Source organism: Cololabis saira, chromosome 9 (genome assembly GCF_033807715.1).
Source record: "Cololabis saira isolate AMF1-May2022 chromosome 9, fColSai1.1, whole genome shotgun sequence".
Classification (NCBI taxonomy): domain Eukaryota; kingdom Metazoa; phylum Chordata; class Actinopteri; order Beloniformes; family Belonidae; genus Cololabis; species Cololabis saira.
Window position 1 is genome coordinate 19226215 of NC_084595.1, and position 22082 is coordinate 19248296.

The window sequence follows — 22082 nt, forward strand, 5'->3', positions numbered from 1 at the left end:
GGTTGTTGGGCGAGTATAAATATCTCCGCCCAACGGTTCCAGTCACAGTTGCCGTTTGAGACGCTTTAACGTCTGTCTGCGTAGCGAAACTTTTATCTACTTGCCTTTTTTCCACCTTAATACAGCAAACATGGTAAGTGTTTCTTAATTGTCAGGTTTATTTCGATTCAAAAGTTGAAACTTTCTCACCTCGTGTCACTTTCTTTGTTAAAATGCGTCATCAATATTTCTTTGACATTGAGTCTGATAACGTAATGTAAAATTTAATTTCTCTGCTGTTAAACAGGGTTCGTGTTTGATACAGAGATGCTTTTCTTTTCATATATGTGTATTTTTTAAACCAACGCCCAAAAGGCCGACGCCTAAATTTCAGTTTAGTCATGAGAACTTTCCTACGGAAATGTATTACATCCACTTGAGAAAAAACAAATTGCTCTGTTTTTCTGAATTAACGATATAACATTTTAATGGGAAAAAAAATCTGCTGTTTTTCCTCACTCGGCGAGACGCCTCCAAAATAAAAGCACTAAATATCTGTCTGCTTAAAACATAACAAATAAAAGCCTGGCTTTAAAGAACGTTAATGAGAAAACATAAAACACATTTATAGAAATACTCTACTCATTTAAAGGCCATTTACATTATTAACTCATTAACGTTCTTTAAAGCCAGGCTTTTATTTTATTATGTTTTAAGCAGACAGCTATTTAGTGCTTTTATTTTGAAGGCGTCTCGCCGAGACCTCGTAAACGTCCAGCGCTTCGGACTTTAACGTTAAAGTTTAAGGTTAAAGTTTAACGGCTGTAGAAAGTGTCTTGATGCTAAAGTGAAGCCTAACTGACACAAAAAGCACCTGCTGATAAAAGGGGCACAAGGTTTGTTTTGTTTGCTACTCCAGCAGATCAGAATGGGCTTTCCGTCTGAACATCCGCAAAGTCCTGAGGTTTCTGCGCAAAGTCGACAAACTAATAACAAAACCATCGATATAACTTAAAGACAAGAGTATCTCCTAATGTTTCAAACCAAAATAAAACTCGATTAAACTGGACAGGAACATGTTTGCTTCCATGAAATCGAGCTCTCAAGTGAATGAAGCTTCTTGCAAGTTTTGAGGAAAAACAGCAGATTTATTTTTGAATTAAAATGTTATCTCGTTAATTCAGAAAAACGGCAATTTTTTTTAATTTTATTATTTTGTATATATGTGTGTGTGTGTGTGTGTGTGTGTGTATAATTTTTTTAGTTATTTTAATTTTTTGCGTATAATCTTTTTATTTTATATTTTTATAAAATGTATATTTTTTCTTTTTATAGTAATTTAAATTTTTTGCGTATAATCTTTCAGTCTAAAGTGTTTCTCTTGTCTTCTCCTGAAATTCCCAGCGTGAGTGTATCTCGGTGCACGTGGGCCAGGCCGGGGTTCAGATTGGAAATGCATGCTGGGAGCTTTACTGCCTGGAGCACGGCATCCAGCCGGACGGACAGACCCGAAGTGACAAGACAGTCGGCGGAGGAGACGACTCCTTCAACACCTTCTTCAGTGAAACTGGAGCTGGAAAACACGTGCCGAGAGCCGTCTTTGTGGACCTGGAGCCCACCGTCATCGGTGATGATCAGTTCTGCTGCTTTTCAGTCTGAGCAGATCACATTTTAATGATTTGAAACTGCTGACCAGGGGTGAAAGTAGGATAAAGTTCTTGTAGGAACTAACCCCTCCCCACGGGCCCAACCTCAGACACAAATTCAATTTTACAATTTTAAAATGACTATTATGAATTAAGACACAGAGCATAACTTATTGGAAAACATTTACAGAACAGAACATAACAGAATTATTGTGAACAGATCTGAAGGATTGGTGGCCATTAATATGCATTGTCCCATCTAAATAATTATATATATATATATATATATATATATATATATATATATTTTTTTTTTTTTTTTTTTTTTAATTTAAAAAAAAAAAAATTTCCAGTGTGTGTTCTGAGACAGTAAAGTTTAACATTTTCAGGCCTTTGTCCCCCCTCTCTTTCAGATGAGGTGCGGTCGGGGACCTACCGTCAGCTGTTCCACCCCGAGCAGCTGATCACTGGCAAGGAGGATGCTGCCAACAACTACGCCCGCGGACACTACACCATCGGGAAAGAAATCATAGACCTGGTTCTGGACCGGATCCGGAAACTGGTGAGTTCCTCTCAAGTGGTTTTCACCTCCAAGGCATCGACTGTTTCCTCACGGTTTTCTCTGTGGACAGGCGGACCAGTGCACCGGCCTGCAGGGCTTCCTGGTGTTCCACAGCTTCGGCGGGGGCACCGGCTCTGGTTTCACCTCCCTGCTGATGGAGCGTCTGTCCGTGGACTACGGCAAGAAGTCCAAGCTGGAGTTCTCCATCTACCCGGCCCCCCAGGTGTCCACGGCGGTGGTGGAGCCGTACAACTCCATCCTGACCACCCACACCACCTTGGAGCATTCCGACTGCTCCTTCATGGTGGACAACGAGGCCATCTACGACATCTGCCGCAGGAACCTGGACATCGAGCGTCCCACCTACACCAACCTGAACCGGCTCATCAGTCAGATCGTGTCCTCCATCACCGCCTCCCTCCGCTTCGCCGGCGCCCTCAACGTGGATCTGACGGAGTTCCAGACCAACCTGGTGCCGTATCCCCGGATCCACTTCCCTCTGGCCACCTACGCCCCCGTCATCTCGGCGGAGAAGGCCTACCACGAGCAGCTGACCGTAGCTGAGATCACCAACGCCTGCTTCGAGCCGGCCAACCAGATGGTGAAGTGCGACCCTCGCCACGGCAAGTACATGGCCTGCTGCCTGCTGTACCGCGGAGACGTGGTGCCCAAAGACGTCAACGCCGCCATAGCAACCATCAAAACCAAGCGCAGCATCCAGTTCGTGGACTGGTGCCCCACCGGCTTCAAGGTGGGCATCAACTACCAGCCCCCCACCGTGGTTCCCGGGGGAGACCTGGCCAAGGTGCAGAGGGCTTTGTGCATGCTGAGCAACACCACCGCCATCGCCGAGGCCTGGGCTCGGCTCAACCACAAGTTTGACCTGATGTACGCCAAGCGGGCCTTCGTCCACTGGTACGTGGGGGAGGGGATGGAGGAGGGGGAGTTCTCCGAGGCCCGGGAGGACATGGCGGCTCTGGAGAAGGATTACGAGGAGGTGGGAGTTGACAGCGTTGATGATGGAGGAGAGGAAGAGGCAGGGGAATATTAAGACGTAAGCGGCAGCGTCGGAAAGGAGGACGAAAGAGGAGAATTAGATCCTTGAACATCCGTCAGCCAGTTCTCAAGTTTTGTGTTCATGACGGAAATGCAGTTGATGTTTGTTTGTGTTCATGACGGAAATGCAGTTGATGTTTGTTTGTTTGAGTTTGGCATCTGAAATGTGTTAAGTCTGGAAATCTAAATTAAAGTGAATTTGTCAATGTTTCACTTTTAAGCTCATTCACGCAAGTGCTGAAATGCTACCGTTTCATAATAGCAGCTTTTAGGGGGGTCTGACACTTGACTCCACCCTCTCTGTAGGCTCTTAGATCAGTGTCATATTAAACAAAACTCACTTTAGTCCCCCTTCAAAATCTGAAATCAGTTAACCTTTCACTGATTTCTGCTGCAGATCTAACTGTACTTTCACATTGGATTAATGACGGCAGAAATACACACTTTTGTGAAAAATTTACCATTTTATGAAGTGGGAATGTTTTTTTTTATTGGTGTTCACCTCGTCAGTTTAAACTCAAACTGTCCTGGAAAGGAGAACAAAGGTCAGATTTATTATACTTGGATGAACCCTCAGCAGCTACTTGTTGGTGGGACCGCGCTCCTTGTAGCCCAAAGCAGATGCTCTGCACCTGAAACTGCCACTGGGAAGCATACAAGAGTTCTCATCATTTGCATTCAGTTTTTTTACCTTAAGACCTTCAGGTGTCGAAATGAGTGACAAACCCAAAGCATGAATTAAATCATGTCCCATCAGAAAAAGTGGGCAATGTTTAGAAACCAAAAAGGAGTTATCCATCTCAACGCACCACATGACCAGTTGCAGAAACTGAATGAACAAACCGTCCACTGCTTTGGCTGCAGAGGACAATCCCCTCAACACGGAGTCTGTTGCCCCTGAATCTACTTAAAATGTTATAAAGCCAATAACACCAGTAATATTTATGGGAGCTCATGGTAAGTGGAATATGACGATGGTGAATTCACAGCTGTAGTACCTTTTTTCATCCAGGAGAGGTCGCCAGAAAGTTTTGCAAGCAGATATTCATTGTATTATAAGTGGGGACAATGTGTGAGTCCCAGCGGAGTCTGCCAGTCCCCGCTCCTGTCTGGAAGCTCGTTCAGATATTTCTGTAGCAACACTTGAAATGAGGAGGTCTGGACAGGTTTGAACAGAGCAGATGGATACAGTGATATTAGCATCAAAGGTCAGCATGAAAAGAGTCAGCCAAACTAAAATAGCTGAGAGAGATTTACATAAGGTGAGCAGGTTCCAGTCAGCTGCCTGATCTGTTTTTCCTGCCAAATTACAACATGGTGCAGCAAAAAATAAATAAATAAATAAGGCTTACAAAAAAATAATTACTGGATGACATAACAGGAGGGTTTGTCCAGTTGGGGGTTCAAACTCACCTCGGTGCCCCATCCCAGGCCTCTGGTCTCGGACGGGATCCAGGGTCGCAGGGATGTCCATCTCTTTCACAGCTGCAAGAAAAACTTGGATTAAGATATACTTCTCACCACTTTTGAAATTAAACTGGTTTAAAACTAATTTCCTGATCAGAAAACAGACAAATATGAAAACATAACCATCCAATGTGAAAATCGTTACGGCTGCTGGGACTTTCAATTAGTCATCTGTGAGATTACTTCTGATGTACAACAGGCAGTGAGTTTAAATGGAGATAACATAAAACAAGCAGATCAATGTCTAGTCTTTGCAGTAGTTTAATTCCAGAAACAGTTGTTTGCTGCAAAAATCTCACTTCCTGTCTTTAACAAAGATTTATGTTCAGTGGGGCAAAAAAGTATTTAGTCAGCCACCAATTGTGCAAGTTCTCCCACTTAAAAAGATGAGAGAGGCCTGTAATTTTCATCATAGGTTCACTTCAACTATGAGACAGAATGGGGGGAAAAATCCCAGAAATCACATTGTAGGATTTTTACTGAATGAATTGGTAAATTCCTCAGTAAAATAAGTATTTGGTCACCTACAAACAAGCAAGATTTCTGCCTTTCACAGACATGTAACTTCTTCTTTGAGAGGCTCCTCTGTCCTCCACTCGTTACCTGTAATAATGCACCTGTTTTAACTGGTTATCAGTGTAAAAGACACCCGTCCACAACCTCAAACAGTCACACTCCAAACTTCACTATGGCCAAGACCAAAGAGCTGTCAAAGGATGAGAGAAACTAAATTGTAGATCTGCACCAGGCTGGGAAGACTGAATCTGCAATAGGTCAGCATCAGCAGGGCATTGAAGATGAAACGTGGCTGGTTCTTTCAGCATGACAATGATCCCAAACACATCACCAGGCAACCAAGGAGTGGCTTCGTAAGAAACATTTCAAGGTCCTGGAGTGGCCTAGCCAGTCTCCAGATCTCAACCCCATAGAAAATCTTTGGAGGGAGTTGAAAGTCCGTGTTGTCCAGCGACAGCCCCAAAACATCACTGCTCTAGAGGAGATCTGCACGGAGGAATGGGCCAAAATACCAGCAACAGTGAAGAAAACCTTGTGAAGACTTACAGAAAACATTTAACCTCTGTCAATGCCAACAAAGGGTATATAAAAAAGTATTGAGATGAACTTTTGTTATTGACCAAATACTTATTTTCCACTATAATTTGCAATTACATTCTTTAAAAATCACACAATGTGATTTTCTGGATTTTTTTTCATTCTGTCTCTCATAGTTGAGATATACCTGTGATGAAAATTACAGGCTTCTCTTATCTTTTTTATGTATTTGATCTTATTTATGTAGCAGTGCTACATAAATAAGATCAAATACATAAAAAAGATGCGCGATGCTGGTGTCAGGAGATTTTTGACGCTTTCAGTGTGAATGCAGGGTAAAGGGGAGTTTTTCCTTGCCACTGTTTGGCTTAAGGTTTTTCTCCCACTAGGGGAGTTTTTACCTGCCATTATTTATGTAATAATTGCTCGGGGGTTTATGTTCTGGTTCTCTGGAAAGATCCTAGAGACAACTTTTGTTGTATTAGATATATATAATTTATATGATTTATATCAATAAAATTGAATTCAATTGAATTTAAATCGTTCCCTGGTCTTTTATAGATGTTTCTATTGTCTTTGTGCTTTTATGCTTTTACTTTTGGTTTTTTGTGTCTTGATTTTATTCCTTTTTGTTTATTTTGTTTGCTGGTATCTGTAGCACTTTGAGATTTTTTTTTTTTTTTTTAACATGTTTCTTTATTGGGTAATCCATGTAAATTATATTACACAGTAAACATTTCTTTTAAAGGGTTCGACAGAATACCCCGTTTTATATTTTACCATACACACTCAAAAAAATAAATAAATAACTAAATAACTAAATAGAATTAAAAAAAAATAAATAAATAAGGACACAAGACTTAACATAACAAACACCCCAAAACACACACACTGCAAAATACGTAATTATAAACAGGTCCCAAAGTAAGTACCGATTACCAATCAGACTCTGACTGAAGACAATAATAATAGGAAAAATAAAGTAATAAACTAAAATACAGGACACGCAAAACAGCAGCAACAAAAAAAAATTAAAAAATAAAAATAAATTAAAAAAACAAAATAAGATAAATAAATAAAAATTAAAATAAACTGACGTAAGAGGAACCCTAAAAAAAAAAAAGAGACATGGTTAGCAATATCATACTTCTCTGTAATTAAGTTAAATCAGATTAAATTAATCTTCCAAGGATGCCAAAGAATTAACAAAAGAAAGAATAGGTTCCCAAATATAAGAGAACTTATCAGAGCAACCCCTAATACCGTATTTAATTTTCTCTAAATATAAAAATGACATCAGGTCTTTCAACCAAGAATTGGGAGATGGAGGTTTTTGGTCCTTCCATTGAAGTAGAATACGTCTTCGAGCTACAAGAGAGGAAAAAGCAATTATATTGATCTCCTTCTTAGTAAAACTATTAAAATCTTCAGGTACACCAAAAATAGAAATTAAAGGGCTAGAATCCACCGGTTTATTAAGGGCTTTTGAGAGAGTATTATAGAAAGATGACCAAAATGAACATAGCTTTGGGCAGGAAAAGAACATATGTGTATGGTTAGCAGGTGATAAAGAGCATCTGTCACATTTATCATCTGTATCAAACAGTCTATGAAGCTTGACTTTGGACATGTGAATTCTGTGTACAACCTTAAACTGAATCAATGTTAGCTTGGCACAAGATGAGGTATAATTAATTCTGTCTAGGGCTCTCTGCCACCATTCAGATGAAAAAATAGTACCAAGCTCTTTTTCCCAAATATTTTTAACTGTTAAAGGAAATGATAATGATGATGAGATTAATTTGATTGCATTTGAAATGTTTCTGCGAGCTACAGGTAAAGATAAAATTGTATCGACAAGCGACTCGGGCAATTGATGAGGGAAGTTAAAAAAGTTATGTTGAGCAAAATTTCGAATTTGAAAGTATCTAAATAAATGAGATTGTGGAAGGTCAAACTTTTTATTAACGGTGTCGAAAGGAGCAAAAACTTTATCAATGTAAAATTGACTAAAATAAACCAGACCTTTCTCTTTCCACGCAGAGAAAACAGGGTCGAGAGCCGAAGGAAGAAATAAATGATTGTCACAGATAGGTATCAGTGGTGAAAGAGAGGGGATTTTAAGGTTACGTCTAAACTGCTTCCAGATCTTTAAAGTAGATGCAACAATTGGATTGGAAATGTGTTTAACAGAATATGAATTTAGAGGAGCACAGATTAAGGTTGATAAAGAGACTGAGTTACAAGAGTGAGCTTCCATCTGACACCAGTCTGTAGTTGGAAAGTTGTACCAAGTATGGATTTTTTGAATATTGGCCGCCCAGTAGTACATCATCAGATTAGGTAGTGCAAGGCCACCTTTTTCTTTACTTCGTTGTAGAGTAGAATATTTTATTCTTGAGGTCTTTCCTGCCCAAATAAATGATGAAATAGCCTGATCGAGTTCCTTAAAAAAAGATTTGGGGAGGAATATTGGTAAAGACTGAAAAAAAAACAGAAATCTGGGTAAGACATTCATCTTAAGCACTTTGAGATTATTTTATGAAAAGTGCTTTACAAATATACACATATATTACAATGTATTATTATTATAGATGAAGAGCATCGCAAAGGTTTATGTTCACTTTCAGTAAAAGTTTTGGGTTTCCTCCCATTATTAACTTTTACTTCAAGAAATCAGTCCATTCCTAGTAAAGAATAAATAAAAGGAGTTAAAATCGAGAGTTTTTTTTACATCAATCTTTTCATCATACTGTGATTCTCGATTGGTGGGAAAGTGATATGTACAAATTATCTGCCCTATTGTGGCTTTTTTTTGTATTATTATTTTTCTAAAAACTGGTCATGTACATGGAGAAATCATGTTCAACATTATTGAATTATCATTATTGAAATGAAGAATACATAACAAATATTTGAAAGGAATTAAATATTTTTTATTTTTTGCGTGTTTATTGGATAAAGGCGTCATCCAGAGGTCCTACGTTTGCATCTTTTCCAGGTTGCAAACTTCGCATCGCTTATACTCAGTACTGGAGTTGAGGGGGATGAGGGGGGATGAGGGGGGATGGCATCCCCCCTGAAATAAAAATGGTCAAAATCACCCCCCCTGTAAAACTGCCATCCCTCCTTTCCATCCCTTATGTCATTTCATCAATTAATGTGGTTTTACTGCTATTTCAACATTTAGAGTCATCACCAGAAAAATAACACCAGAAAAATAATTTATTTGACAATTTTCACCTGTTTCAAGTACATTTTCACTTGAAATAAGTAGGAAAATCTGCCAGTGGGACAAGATTTATCTTCTCATTACAAGCGAAAAAATCTTGTTCCACTGGCAGATTTTTCTACTTATTTTAAGTGAAAATCTACTTGAAACAGGGGAAAATTGTTGTTTTTTCCAGTGATGAGTCTTGTTTTAAGTGTAATGAGATTTTTTTATTAAAATGAGACATTTTAGCTAGAAATGAGACAAATTTTCTTGTTAATATTTTGAGTTTTTGCAGTGATCCATTTTACTTATCCTGTGAAGGACAGAGTCATATTGATAAGTTCAGAAAACTGTTTTTTATTGTTGTGTTTTGATGTATTTGATGTAAGCCCAGTGGATATTTAAAGCTTACAGAAGGCTGCATTTAACTGCTGCTATGTCATTCCTGCAGTATTTCTGCAGGTGTTGTGGTCAGTGCTATTATTTGTAATATATTATATTATTTGTAATCAGCACAAATTATCTGTCCCCATATGATAAAATCCACCATCCCCCTTGATTTTTTTTTTTTTACAACTCGAGTACTGGTTGTAGCCTCCCTCTCTTTCAAAAAATATCCCCTGTATACGTTAATTATTCTTTGCTTTGAACATTAGTTGTGCTGTATTGAAACTTTGCTGTCAGACCGATTTGCCAAGATTTCTAGTTTATTAAGGACGTGAGTAAAACCCAAGCGGTAAACGCCGTGCTACCCCCCCAAAAGCAGCAGGGGGCGCTGGTTCACCTGCCAGGCTGGATACAAACCACAGAAGGAGGCGAAGAAGAAGACGAAGAAACGGGCTCCAGAGAAAACCGAAGAAGAAGACAATAATGTTTCCATCTGTCAAGAAGACTCTAAAATAAAACTAAAGTTTGTGACTAAAGTCGGTGTCAACCGAGGGAGATTTACCGGCCGTGGCAGGCAGTTGTTTGGGTCAATGTCTGCTGGAAATGGCGGGACAAAGTCAGCCCGTTGTTAGGTACAAATGGCATGTTTATGGAGTCATTTCTGCTGCGACCTCTGACCTCTGACATACAGGACTGTCTCAGAAAATTAGAATATTGTGGGAATCTTAATCTTAAACTGTAAACCATAATCAGCAATATTAAAATAATAAAAGGCTTGCAATATTTCAGTTGATTTGTAATGAATCCAGAATGTATGACATTTTTGTTTTTTTAATTGCATTACAGAAAATAAAGAACTTTATCACAATATTCTAATTTTCTGAGACAGTCCTGTATAAGATCAGTCACGATAATAAACAGCTTAGGAAATGGAAGAAAAAAAAACTGATTCTTGATCATTGAACATGCTCTTTTTTTAAATTTTTTATTTATTTTTTTCCTCCAGCAAGGTCAATATGAAAGTCTTCATTCCTGCTTCTGGACCTGAAAACATCACTGTGCTGCCAAAACTAAAAGGTACACCCTAACATTTACCACTAAAAACTATTTGTCATATTGCATCAGAATAAAAGCCACAGACATGTCGTTAGACATGGACAGGCAAAAAAGATCTGTTAAATTAACACATCCCTCTGCAAATAGATTTTTATCTCCTTAGTTAGCGTTCCATCTATTCTGTAGAGCAGTGGTTCCCAACCTTTTTTCCTTGGAGCCCCCCCTACTTGTAGACCAGCCAGGCCCCCCGACCTGTACGTACTAGCACCAAAATAGTCTTTGATTGAAAAAATGAACATTAATTATGTTTTTTTGATACATTTCTCTTTGGTTTACTCTGTATACATATGACTTTGTTTTTCTCCAATTTCACCAATGTATAAAATACGCACAAAAGGACATAAAAGGACATCAAAATATTTCTGAAAAATGTCTCTTTTAATATGAGACCAAATTTTTTTTAACATTTTTTTTAACAACCCTTCGGAGTAAATTAAATATTGAGTATTGAGTAATGATATAATAATAAGGAATTAAATCATTTCCAGGTACCACGATGACCCTACCTGAGTTTGCCCGGGTGAATTCTGAATAGGGATCTACTGGGTTTTAGATGGGGCCCGACTGTTTAATTTTCTAATGTGGGGCTTTTCTAATATATGTTTAAAATATTCAAATATAAAATAAGGGTCTCAGAGAGGTTTGGGAAACACCTTTTTTTTGGTCTTTTTGTGTGAAGTGTTTAACTAAAAGTATATATCTTCTCAGATCAACCAGAGAGGAAAAGCCACATTGTGAAGACTGGACCTTCTGGGTATTATTATCAGGGTGTGTGGCGAGCTCTCAAGGGTACCACAGTTCGCCAGTTCTACACCACAATGATGAGTCAGTGTCTGAAAGGCAAGGTGGTCCACTTTTTTGGAGACTCCACCATCAGGCAGTGGTTTGAATACCTGAACTCAATATTACCAGGTAGCTGCACAGCAGATATTTCTGAAAACATTTTGGATTTTGTTCACATTGCAGCCTTATCTGTTGTCTTTGTCACAAATTTAGATCTCAAGGAGTTTAATCTGCACAGTCCGAAGCAAACAGGACCTTTCATGGCCTTGGACTATGCAAACAACATTTTAGTGACATATCGCTGCCACGGACCCCCTATCCGTTTTGGCAACGTCCCACTCAGTCAACTGCGTTACATTGCCAATGAAATAGAACATGTGGCTGGAGGCACCAACACTGTTGTAGTTATTGGCATCTGGTCGCACTTCAGCACTTTCCCTGTCGAGGTCTACATCCAGCGGTTGCAGGGTATCCGGAAGGCCGTGGTACGGCTGCTGAACAGGGCTCCAGGTACCAAGGTCATCATCCGGACTGCAAACCCCAAAGCTCTGACGCTCTACGAGACATTGACCAACAGCGACTGGTACTCAATACAGCGGGACAAGGTTCTGAGGGCTATGTTTGAAGGAGTGAAAGTCCATATGGTGGATGCATGGGAGATGGGCCTGGCCCACCATCTGCCACACAAGCTCCACCCACAACCGCCTCTTGTCAAGAACATGATCAACGTTCTCCTATCTTACACATGTCCTTCAAAAGCAGTGGCGGGCGGTGCATTTCACACTTAGGCCTTCAGTGATGTCCAACTTAATCAATAAATACCTTTCATTATGCCAGCAGTCATAACACGGGGACTGGAGAGTAGTTAGAAAACACACTTAAGCACTACTCAGTCGTGTACAAAATGGGCTATTATCCGGCACATTTTAAAAATCAACAAACCCGCATCAGCAATTAAAACTTATCTGGTAATCTACTGTCAAAACTTAAAGATAAAAGGGTTTTTAAAATTAACTTAAAAAAAAAAGCTTCAAACAATGATGAGAAAACTGGCTTATAGGCTTCTGGCCTGTTGTTGCTGGTACATCTCAGTTATATATATAAAAAAAAAAGATCTTTCTAAAAAGTTTTAATAAATGAGTCCACAAAAAATATGCAAGCTTTAACAAGATTGTACAATAAATTGCAAAATCATAGTTTAATATCAGAAACACTAACAAGACGGCCATACTTTGGCGACAGCGACACAATAAACAAGTCTCTTTATGAAAAACCTTTTCAAGTAATGACGTATCACGTCTTTCTGTGACCTGTTGCTTTGAGTACAACCAGAGTGGCGACACTTCCATAGGACTCCGTTGTAAAACATGGCGGACAGCACTTCCTGGTGATGGAGCCTCTATAGTTCCACAAGTGGCGTTGATTTCAGTGGCCGCACGTCGAGAAACTCCTGAGGTAAGGCGATGAAATATCGACCAATTTTAAGTCATTATGCGTGTTTATTATATCGGAGGCGCTTTTTAAGTTAGATATGAATTTTTTCAATTTTTAAATTCATAGATTTAATAGACCAAAACATTGCACAGTGATTTAAACACTGCAGGAGTAGATCACCTGTTACCAATGAATTAATTATATTGTTTACCTCTGATTTAAAAAAAATATGACATGTTTATATGGGATGTTGAGTTTAATTATTTTAAAGGTAATCCTGAAAGAGCCTTGTGAAGTTTCTGTTGTCAATAGACTCCACAAGTGGGGTAGCTATAAATTACATGAGCTGCAAAATAATGTTGTGGCTGTTCCTTTTCTTAGTTGTGTATGTGAGTCATGTTTTCTTCTTGCAGGGTTTGCTGTTCCTAAAGCGATGCCGTCTCCACCTCCAGGAATGGGAACAAAGTGACCACCCTTTGCTGAGTCACTTTTTGATTTAAAAGCATATGTCATCATCTGCTTGTCTTGCTTTTCTTTTATCAGAGTACAGTGTAGATGAATACTTATATAGTGGTGTGTATACTTACTGTAACTGACACTTTTATTTTGTTGTCATTGATGAATATATAGACATTAAGATAGTGAATTTAGTGAATGCTAGATTACTTTTTCTCACTCTTCTTTCTGTGTCCCACAGGTTTGGTTGATGTGAACAGAGGATATTGCTAGAGGATATTGTAATAAAGCCAACTTTTACACCAGATACGCCTCTTTTTTTCAAATTGTTCCCCTTTGGAGAAGTGAGAGAGGTTCAAACACTACACTAATTACATATTAAAGGTTTAAGGGTACGTCCTGCCCCTAATAGGTAGTTCTAATAATAATATTCTAATAAAATATATGCTCATATTCTCTGTAAGTGTGTAAAAGGAGCTTGTGTTCCACTGTAAGAAATGTAAGACATTTCGTAGCCCCACCTTGCTGAAATTTAAAAAGGGACACATAGAACGCCACTTTCCGACAATAACTTTGTTACATTTGTTACTTTGTTACATACAATACAAAACACTGTTGTGTTTTGTATTGTAATACCTGCTCTGAACTTCTTAAACCTTACCTACGAACCACGTATTATAATGTTGACAAACTAAAACTAATACTGAAACGAATGGAAAAATACAAAACTATAATAAGTCTGGATACCCACTAATCAAAACTAAAGAAATAACAACATACATATCATCCATACAACATAAATAACTGGTACATGTGCTTCCTGCTGTGCTCTTTGTTATCCAGCTGGTGGTGGATCCACGGCCTTTAGCACCTCACTCCACTCCTCTTCCCTCTCTCTCCACCTCCCCTCCTTACAGGCATGTCTGCACAATTAAATATCCTGATAAATAAAATATAAATCTGATGCACATGAAACATGCGCCCACGCACGCACGCACGCACACACACACACGCAGCCAAGTAGAGGATTGCAACTTAATTTAAATCGCTTTAAATAAAATCCCATGATCTCTAAAACGGTGGGCAAAAAGACCTAGACGAATGGAAATCTCAAAAACTTAAACTGCTGCCTTTATTTTTAGTTTTGCTAGTTTTGCTTTGTATAGTTCAATATTTGTGAAGCAAACTGCTCGATGACCTTGATATAGTTATTGATAATCAAAAAATATCTTGATTATCTTCAACTGTATAATAAGATCCACTTTATTTTTGTGCAACGATATAGATGAATGAAAAGCTATATGGACAATGTTCTGCAGAACTCAATTCATAAAATGTTCAGATTATTTGCCATCCCAGAGCCTTGGCACCTGTTTCATTTTGTCATTTGTTAGTTTGTTACGCCTTTTATTTCCCTCCTGTCACATTGTCACTGTTGTTGTGTTGAAATAAAAGTGACTACAATTCCCAGAATGCTTTTCGTTCAATATACAACATGAGTCTGGGTCAATCTACTGCACAATTTTCAGGCAACACAATTTAAGCAAAGTGGGCCCTCAAATGAAGCATACAGTATTCCTCATCAGTCCGTGGGCAGGTTATGAATTTGACATGTATATATAAATCCCAAATAGACATTTTTTACGAGTGGAAGATTATATTTTCAAAAATTTCAGTTGAAATGGAGACACCTTGTGGAGTAACAGAACCATTGCAGTTAATAAGAAATCAATCAGTTTTGCAATCATACCACATGCATAAAATGGGGATGATTGTACAATGATGATTGTACAATTTCCCATGCTTTATAGAAATGTCTTTGATGTGTTAATTTGGTCTTGGGGAACCCACTTGTTTCGCTGCCAATTTTTCTTTAATATTACATCGACTGAAAGGAAGTTCAGTGGCTGCATAAAGTAACCATATTCAATCTGAAAGTAATGTTGAGATTGATGTCACGACTTTGACGTTATGTATGACATAAGCACCTTTGTAATAACCACCTCATTAGTTACCAACTGAGCCAAATGCCAACTCATTTTCAAGAAATTCTGTTTACACTTTACATCAGCTGATAGACATAGATTATACATTAGACATAGATTATACAATTATACAAAGGTACAAACCAGCCCCAAAATACTGAGTGCTGGCCAAGAACACGAGGAGAAACACAAAATTCAGTTTTACTTTGAAGCCCACCAGCAAAATCAAAGTTAAACATCAACCAACCTAATCCTTCCCACTTTATGAGAACTAGAACACTCTTGATGTTTTCTTTTCTCTTCCCTTTTCTTCTTAACAAATGTTTATATAGAACAGAATATTAAAAAGTGTTGTCTTTTTGTGGCCATGGCTGTGGCAGGAGAGGGAGGGTAATTGCATGAGCTGAAGAAAAGATTAGGAAGGTAAGTGATGTGAGAAGTTGATTGCGTCAGGGGCTCAGCAAAAGGCCTTCTGCATATGACCCATATTACCTAATTATAAAGCAATTTCCAACCTTCCATTTGTATCTTAAATTCTGGAAAAGGTAGTTGAAACCCAGTTACGTGATCATTTGTATAGAAGTGCCCTGATGACCTTCACTCTGCTGCCCTGACGACCTTCACTCTGCTGCCCTGACGACCTTCACTCTGCTGCCCTGACGACCTTCACTCTGCTGCCCTGACGACCTTCACTCTGCTGCCCTGACGACCTTCACTCTGCTGCCCTGACAACCTTCACTCTGCTGCCCTGATGACCTTCACTCTGCTGTCCTGACGACCTTCACTGTGTCTTCAGATGGGATGAGAAGGCCACCATTATTTTTCAGTGTCATCAGATGGAAGCTCTTGTCCTTTCTTGCAGATGCAGCATCCGTCACCAGGCTGGCACGACAGACCTCACAGGACAGCTTCTTTAAAATCTGTCGCGCAAAAAATCCTGAAATTAGAAGCAGATTGGTTAATAATATAAAAACGTATAATAATTAATGAGCTTGGTGAATTAGGTGGACTTTTTTTTTTTTGACTATCGTCTGATTAATCCGCCATTGATTTCCCGTAGATTTGGACTTTTAGCATTAAATGTTAAAGGAAAAATCCAAAATAAAAATATCCCCACGATAAATCATAATTATGAGATAGAAAGTCGAAATTATGAGATAGAAAGTTGAAATTATGAGATAGAAAGTTGAAATTATGAGATAGAAAGTTGAAATTATGAGATAGAAAGTTGAAATTATGACTTTTTATGTGATAATTATGACTTACCGTGGGGATATTTTTATTTTTAAGGCTAAGATTTCATCTTATTTTTTCTTTTACTGGCGGAAATGAGCTTCCATAGACATCACTGGATGTCATTTGATTTTTATCTCCAGTTTGATACTTATATCTTAAAGTCTGCATTAGGGTTATAGTTCTATTTGAATGGTTCTGACCGTGTCGCCTGCGTGCTGTGGTTGTGTGTCAGAGAGCTGATCTGTGGCATTTTTATTTATTTTTTAGCAATTATGTTTTAACGGGGATGTTTAGGCCACAAGGGCCCATCTAGAATGCTTGGCCCCCCCTAGGCTGGGACCCCTGCTCCGCCCCTGACCATACCTGATGATGCAGTTGAAGAGGAGCTCCAGGTGGTCCTGGCTGAACCTGTAGGTCACGACATATCACTGTCCTTCAAGCAGGAACCATCATCATCAATGTGTCAATATTGATGATGATGAAGCCCAGGATAGAGAGGAACCTTCAAAAGCAAATATTATATAACTATGATGATCCACCGCGGTTGAATTGGTTTGATATTGGATATTGGATATTATGAATTCAACAGCCATAAAACTTGTGATACATACCACTGATTTTGGTCAAACCACTTGTGATGTGTTCATGGTCATCTAGACTATATATCACAAAATAGTAATTATTAAAAAATCATATATATGGGCATATATAGCCTATGGGCTGATTTAAAAATCATATATATGGGCTGATTTAATGTGGTTTAATGTCATATTGCTTGTGATGTGTTCATGGTCATCTAGACTATATATCCAAAGAGAGTAATTATTATAAAATCATATTATGGGCTGATTTAATGAGGTTTAATGAAAACAATCGGTGTTAATTAATGATATATTTCATTCCCATTTTAATTAATTAATGATGTATTTATTTATTTAATTTTGGCACAAAAAATCCTCCATAGACTTTACCGTTTGTAAATCCGTCAAGATTTCAGCAAGTTATGAGTATTTTTGTCTGTACAGACCACTCACCCTCCAACTTCAACGAGGCTGGAGACTCCGTCTTGAGTCATCTAGCCTTTATATATATCTATGCTCGTGACCATAGACATAAAAACGTATATAATGTCTATTCTCGTGACAATCAAGCAATGGAACTCGCTTTTTTTTTTTTTTTTAGCAATGGAACCATGGATGGAACTCGCGGCGCTGAGCGTCAGAGCCATAGCACACCTACGTCATCACGCTGGAACACGCTGGAACTGCGCATGCGTCAAAGGACTGATGACGTCATGAGCTGTGTATATATAAAGGCGAACGGAAGGCAAATTTATTTATTTAGGAGCAGAACGTAACTGAAGTAACTGAACGCTGCCTCACCTTGCTTGGTTCTGATTTTTGGGACACAACGGAGCGTTACAAGCATTCTTTCACATTACAAACCTGTGATAATTTAATCAGCGTCTAGCAACCAAACAACTGTGTGAAGATGTCTTCTATTAAATACTGGGAAGATGAAATCCCTATTTATAGCTATAAATATAGCGAATTCACACCATTTGAAGATAGTTTATCCCCTCAGAAATGGAAAGAAATAGAGGACATATTCACAAAATATGACAAGAAAATGGACATTTCAACATTTGCTTACACACTGAAACCTTTATTTGAGGATCTGGATAAAGAGGACCTCCGTTCCATCTTCAAGATGATAAAAGGAAGCTGTAATGGGACAGTGAAATATCGGGATGTTGTACACTTTTACGGCTGGAAAATTGTGCATAATTTGGATCACAGGAAGCAGTTTTTCCCCAAACCTTTTGAATTGATACCACTTGATGACAACATTTTAATATCCAAAATGATTTGCGTCCCCCAGGATTGCCTTGATCTTTATGACTACAGATATGAAATAGAAGAAATGAGGCCTTACAAACCATTTCGGTACCTCACTATCTGTAAAGATGGTCTACTTAAGTACTGGACTGATGACTTTCAGCCATTGTGCACAATGAACTTGCCTGAAAATCCACTTTCCATTTGTCAGAAAGAGAAAACGCAAGTTCTTGACATGGTGTACCTCAAAGGCCTGCGACAGATGGCTGTCAGCACATCTGACAAAGAAGTCATATTCTATAATTGTGACAGCTCAAAGTATTTAGATGTGGAATTCATATTAACTGGGCTACAAGCTGATATTACAACCATGAACTTTTGGTCAGACAAGGAAAAGAAAATATTTTCTTTTGGTGATTCACAAGGATTTCTTTCCATATTTGTTTCCTATACCAGCGTTAGTGATGTCATTGACCCCAGATTGCTTGGTCGGTGCCCTAAGCGAGGTTGTGGCATTTTATATCTTCCAGACCTCAAATACAGTATGTCTCAACAACATTTTTATGTCAGAAAGTTAGTGTTAAATGATGTTTGCTCTTATATGCGCTACTTTCCAACCATAAAGTCACTGGCTGTCTGTGGTGAATCATCCAAATTTATGAATCTTTCTCAAATCACTCGTGAATCTAACGAGATCAAGATCTCTTCAAAATTATTTGACAGTGCAGGAGAATTGCCTACGTTTACCTGTTGTGACTACTCTGCTGATTCAGACAGTTTAATGACAGGTGGCAAAAGATGCATCCTGTATGTATTTGCTTCTGAAAATGACTGGCACCAAAAAGAACTAATAAAAGGACATAAAACGAGTATCACCCACATAATGTTCAATATCATCGACAAAGTATTCATCAGCATATCTGCTGACAAAAATGTACGCGTCTGGGCTGATGCTACCTTTAACCCTATACAGAATTGTTATCCTCACTGCATGCAGCAGACCCCTATCTCCGCTGTATGCTACAACATATGCAACAACAAGCTGTTCCTTGCTAACACAGAAATAGCTAAATGTCTTGGGCAAGGAACAGATGGTTTCAAAGAATCAATGAGATCCTTCAACATGCCTGTGTGTAGTGCACTCTACAATGACGTTTTTAAGCAGCTTGTCGCCGTTTCTGTGAGTGGTATGGTGACCGTTTGGGATATCTTTACTGGAGTTCATATGGACTTCAATGTCAATCCAACAGAGATTGTAGGTCACACTGCCATTACATTTGATGAAACACAATGCAAATTAATCACCATTTCACAAGATAGGAAAGTTAGAATTTGGAATTTCCTCAATGGGATTGAGCTTGATGTCCTCCCTGTTCAAATACCAGATGATGTGAAAGACATCATCTGCAGAGAAGATCGATTGTTTGTTTCAGTCAAGAATTCTAACAACATCCTTGACCTGGACTTAAAGGGGAAAGACAACAGAGTTTTGAATCATCACTTATTAAGTGATATTTGTTCCATGAAACTCAATGGAGAAACACTTATTGCTGCATCCAGTAATGGATATTGTGTTATCTGGAATGCAGACACCTCTGAAGTTTTGCATTGTGCCACTACCAAAGAGAAGCCTCAAATACACATTAAAAGACTGGAGAAGCAAGAGGAGGGTGCGCAGCTTCTTGAAAAAAATTCTATGGGAACAACTATAAACCAAAAGAATGAACAGAATGGAGGCCCCATTGTTGTACCCCTGGAGACCAGGAAGTCTGATAGGAAAATAGCCCGAATTCTGATTTCAGATCATGGCTTCATCTTTTCCTGGGCATTTAAAAAAGAAAACGCAGAGCTAATAGGGAAGTTTAGAGCAGTGGAAACTGATGACGCAATTATTACCTCCATGTCAACTGACAAAATGAACCAGACATTGCTGACTGGTGACAGCACGGGAAGAGTTTGTTTGTGGGATATAGAAAAGTATGGCAGGGCTGGTAAAACTGAAAATACATGCGATGTGTCACTGTGTCCTCCACCATTGCTGAAGTCTTGGCAGGCTGGTCTTTCTGAGATAGTCAGTGTTGTGTGTGACCCTGAATGTGTGAAAATATTTACAGCAGGTTTGGACTGCAATGTTAAACAATGGAAAGAAAATGGTGTCTGTGTAGGTATATTTGGGGTAGACAGAATGAGGAAACGGAGACCTGAGAACCCAACCCAGCTCAAACCACACCCTCCACCGCAACCTCGCCCAACAAATACAACTGCACGTTCCTTGTTAAAAAATGACAAGACAGTTGAACAGAGAACTGAGAACTTGACAAGGAATATACCATTACCACCAATCTCAAATAAGGTGAGTGCCTCCAGGACCCAGATCAAACCACACCCTCCCCTGCAACCTCGCCCAACAAATTCAACTGCACGTACCTTGTTAAAAAATGACAAGACAGTTGAACGGAGAACTGAGAACTTGACAAGGAATATAACATTACCACCAATCTCAAATAAGGTGAGTGCCTCCAGGACCCAGATCAAACCACACCCTCCACCGCAACCTCGCCCAACAAATTCAACTGCACGTACCTTGTTAAAAAATGACAAGACAGTTGAACGGAGAACTGAGAACTTGACAAGGAATATAACATTACCACCAATCTCAAATAAGGTGAGTGCCTCCAGGACCCAGATCAAACCACACCCTCCCCTGCAACCTCGCCCAACAAATACAACTGCCCGTACCTTGTTAAAAAATGACAAGACAGTTGAACGGAGAACTGAGAACTTGACAAGGAATATAACATTACCACCAATCTCAAATAAGGTGAGTGCCTCCAGGACCCAGATCAAACCACACCCTCCACCGCAACCTCGCCCAACAAATTCAACTGCACGTACCTTGTTAAAAAATGACAAGACAGTTGAACGGAGAACTGAGAACTTGACAAGGAATATACCATTACCACCAATCTCAAATAAGGTCAGTGCCTCCAGGACCCAGCTAAAACTAAATTAAATCATCACGTTGCTGTTGCTGTTGCCTCTCTCTTATTCTACCCATCAAAAATTACCAAAATATAGAGCCATTTAACCAGGATTAAAACTCTGTTAATGCTACACAGATGTTTTCTTATGATGCTGTTGGAAATTGCAGCCGAGTAAGAGGAACTTTGACCATTTATGGATATATTTTCAAGGCCTGGAAAAGCAGGACTGTCTCAAGGCCCTGGAGAAAGTGAGCTGAGAAGCTGGGCAGTCTCAAATTGTGGGCAAGATGTCAGTCACAACAAAAAAGCTTGCAGAAGAATTAGAGGATTAAAAAATCTCTCAACTTTATGCCAGAGGAAATCAGCAAAGTTGTTAAACAGGCCACATTTATGGGCCTCATGGGGGAAGTGCGTGAGCTGAGAGGCATGGTCAAACAAAGGGACCAGATGATTGAGCTGCTGGAGCAAAGAGTGGATGATTTGGAGCAGTATACTCGTGCTGGAGATATTATAATCACAAGATTGGAAAACAAATATCAGAGCTATGCTCGGGTTACAGTTTCAGAAATTGCAGGTGAGGAGGCACCACCTAAAAAATACACTAGAGAATCAAGTAGTGACATTTTTGAACAACAAAAACATAATGATAGAGAAAAATCATATTTCAGCTTGTCACACACTTTCAAATAAGGATAAAGTCAAACCCGCAATAGTGATCCAGTTTTCAAACCGAAAGCATAAAGGGGAAGTGTTGAAACAAGCAAGAAAGCTGAAGGGGCACTGGAGTCTACATCAATGAGCATTTAACAAAGAAAAATGCAGAAATTGCCAGACAGAGCTGCATACTGAGAAAGGAGAAGAAAATCCAGTCAACATGGACAAGAAA

At 39.0% G+C, this 22082-nt stretch overlaps 2 protein-coding genes across 3 annotated transcripts; both read left to right on the top strand.

Moving 5' to 3' along the window:
- The first annotated feature begins 2054 nt into the window (after positions 1-2054).
- LOC133451542 (tubulin alpha-1B chain-like) lies at positions 2055-3339 on the top strand. The gene is made up of 2 exons (XM_061730676.1): positions 2055-2187; positions 2258-3339. The coding sequence occupies exon 2, from the start codon at positions 2342-2344 to the stop codon at positions 3236-3238; it is 897 nt and encodes a 298-aa protein (XP_061586660.1). The 5' UTR covers positions 2055-2187; positions 2258-2341; the 3' UTR covers positions 3239-3339.
- A 6470-nt stretch (positions 3340-9809) lies between these two features.
- Positions 9810-14617, top strand: LOC133450980 (NXPE family member 3-like). 2 transcript variants are annotated; one of them, XR_009783139.1, is made up of 5 exons: positions 9810-9996; positions 10371-10441; positions 11189-11392; positions 11477-12718; positions 13111-14617. XR_009783139.1 is itself a non-coding variant. In XM_061729890.1 (4 exons), exons 1-4 carry the CDS (start codon positions 9968-9970, stop codon positions 12049-12051), a joined length of 879 nt encoding a protein of 292 aa, XP_061585874.1. In that variant the 5' UTR covers positions 9810-9967; the 3' UTR covers positions 12052-14617. The 2 variants fall into 2 exon arrangements, 1 of the variants encoding a protein (XP_061585874.1); XM_061729890.1 differs by having other exon boundaries at positions 11477-14617.
- The last annotated feature ends 7465 nt before the right edge of the window (positions 14618-22082 follow it).

Coding starts and splice junctions, on each gene's coding strand:
- LOC133451542 (XM_061730676.1), top strand. CDS start 2,342: ATGGAGCGTCTGTCCGTGGACTACGGCAAGAAGTCCAAGCTGGAGTTC.
- LOC133450980 (XM_061729890.1), top strand. CDS start 9,968: ATGGCGGGACAAAGTCAGCCCGTTGTTAG. Junction 9,997..10,370: donor CAAAGTCAGCCCGTTGTTAG/GTACAAATGGCA, acceptor TTTTTCCTCCAG/CAAGGTCAATATGAAAGTCT. Junction 11,393..11,476: donor CCTGAACTCAATATTACCAG/GTAGCTGCACAG, acceptor TCACAAATTTAG/ATCTCAAGGAGTTTAATCTG.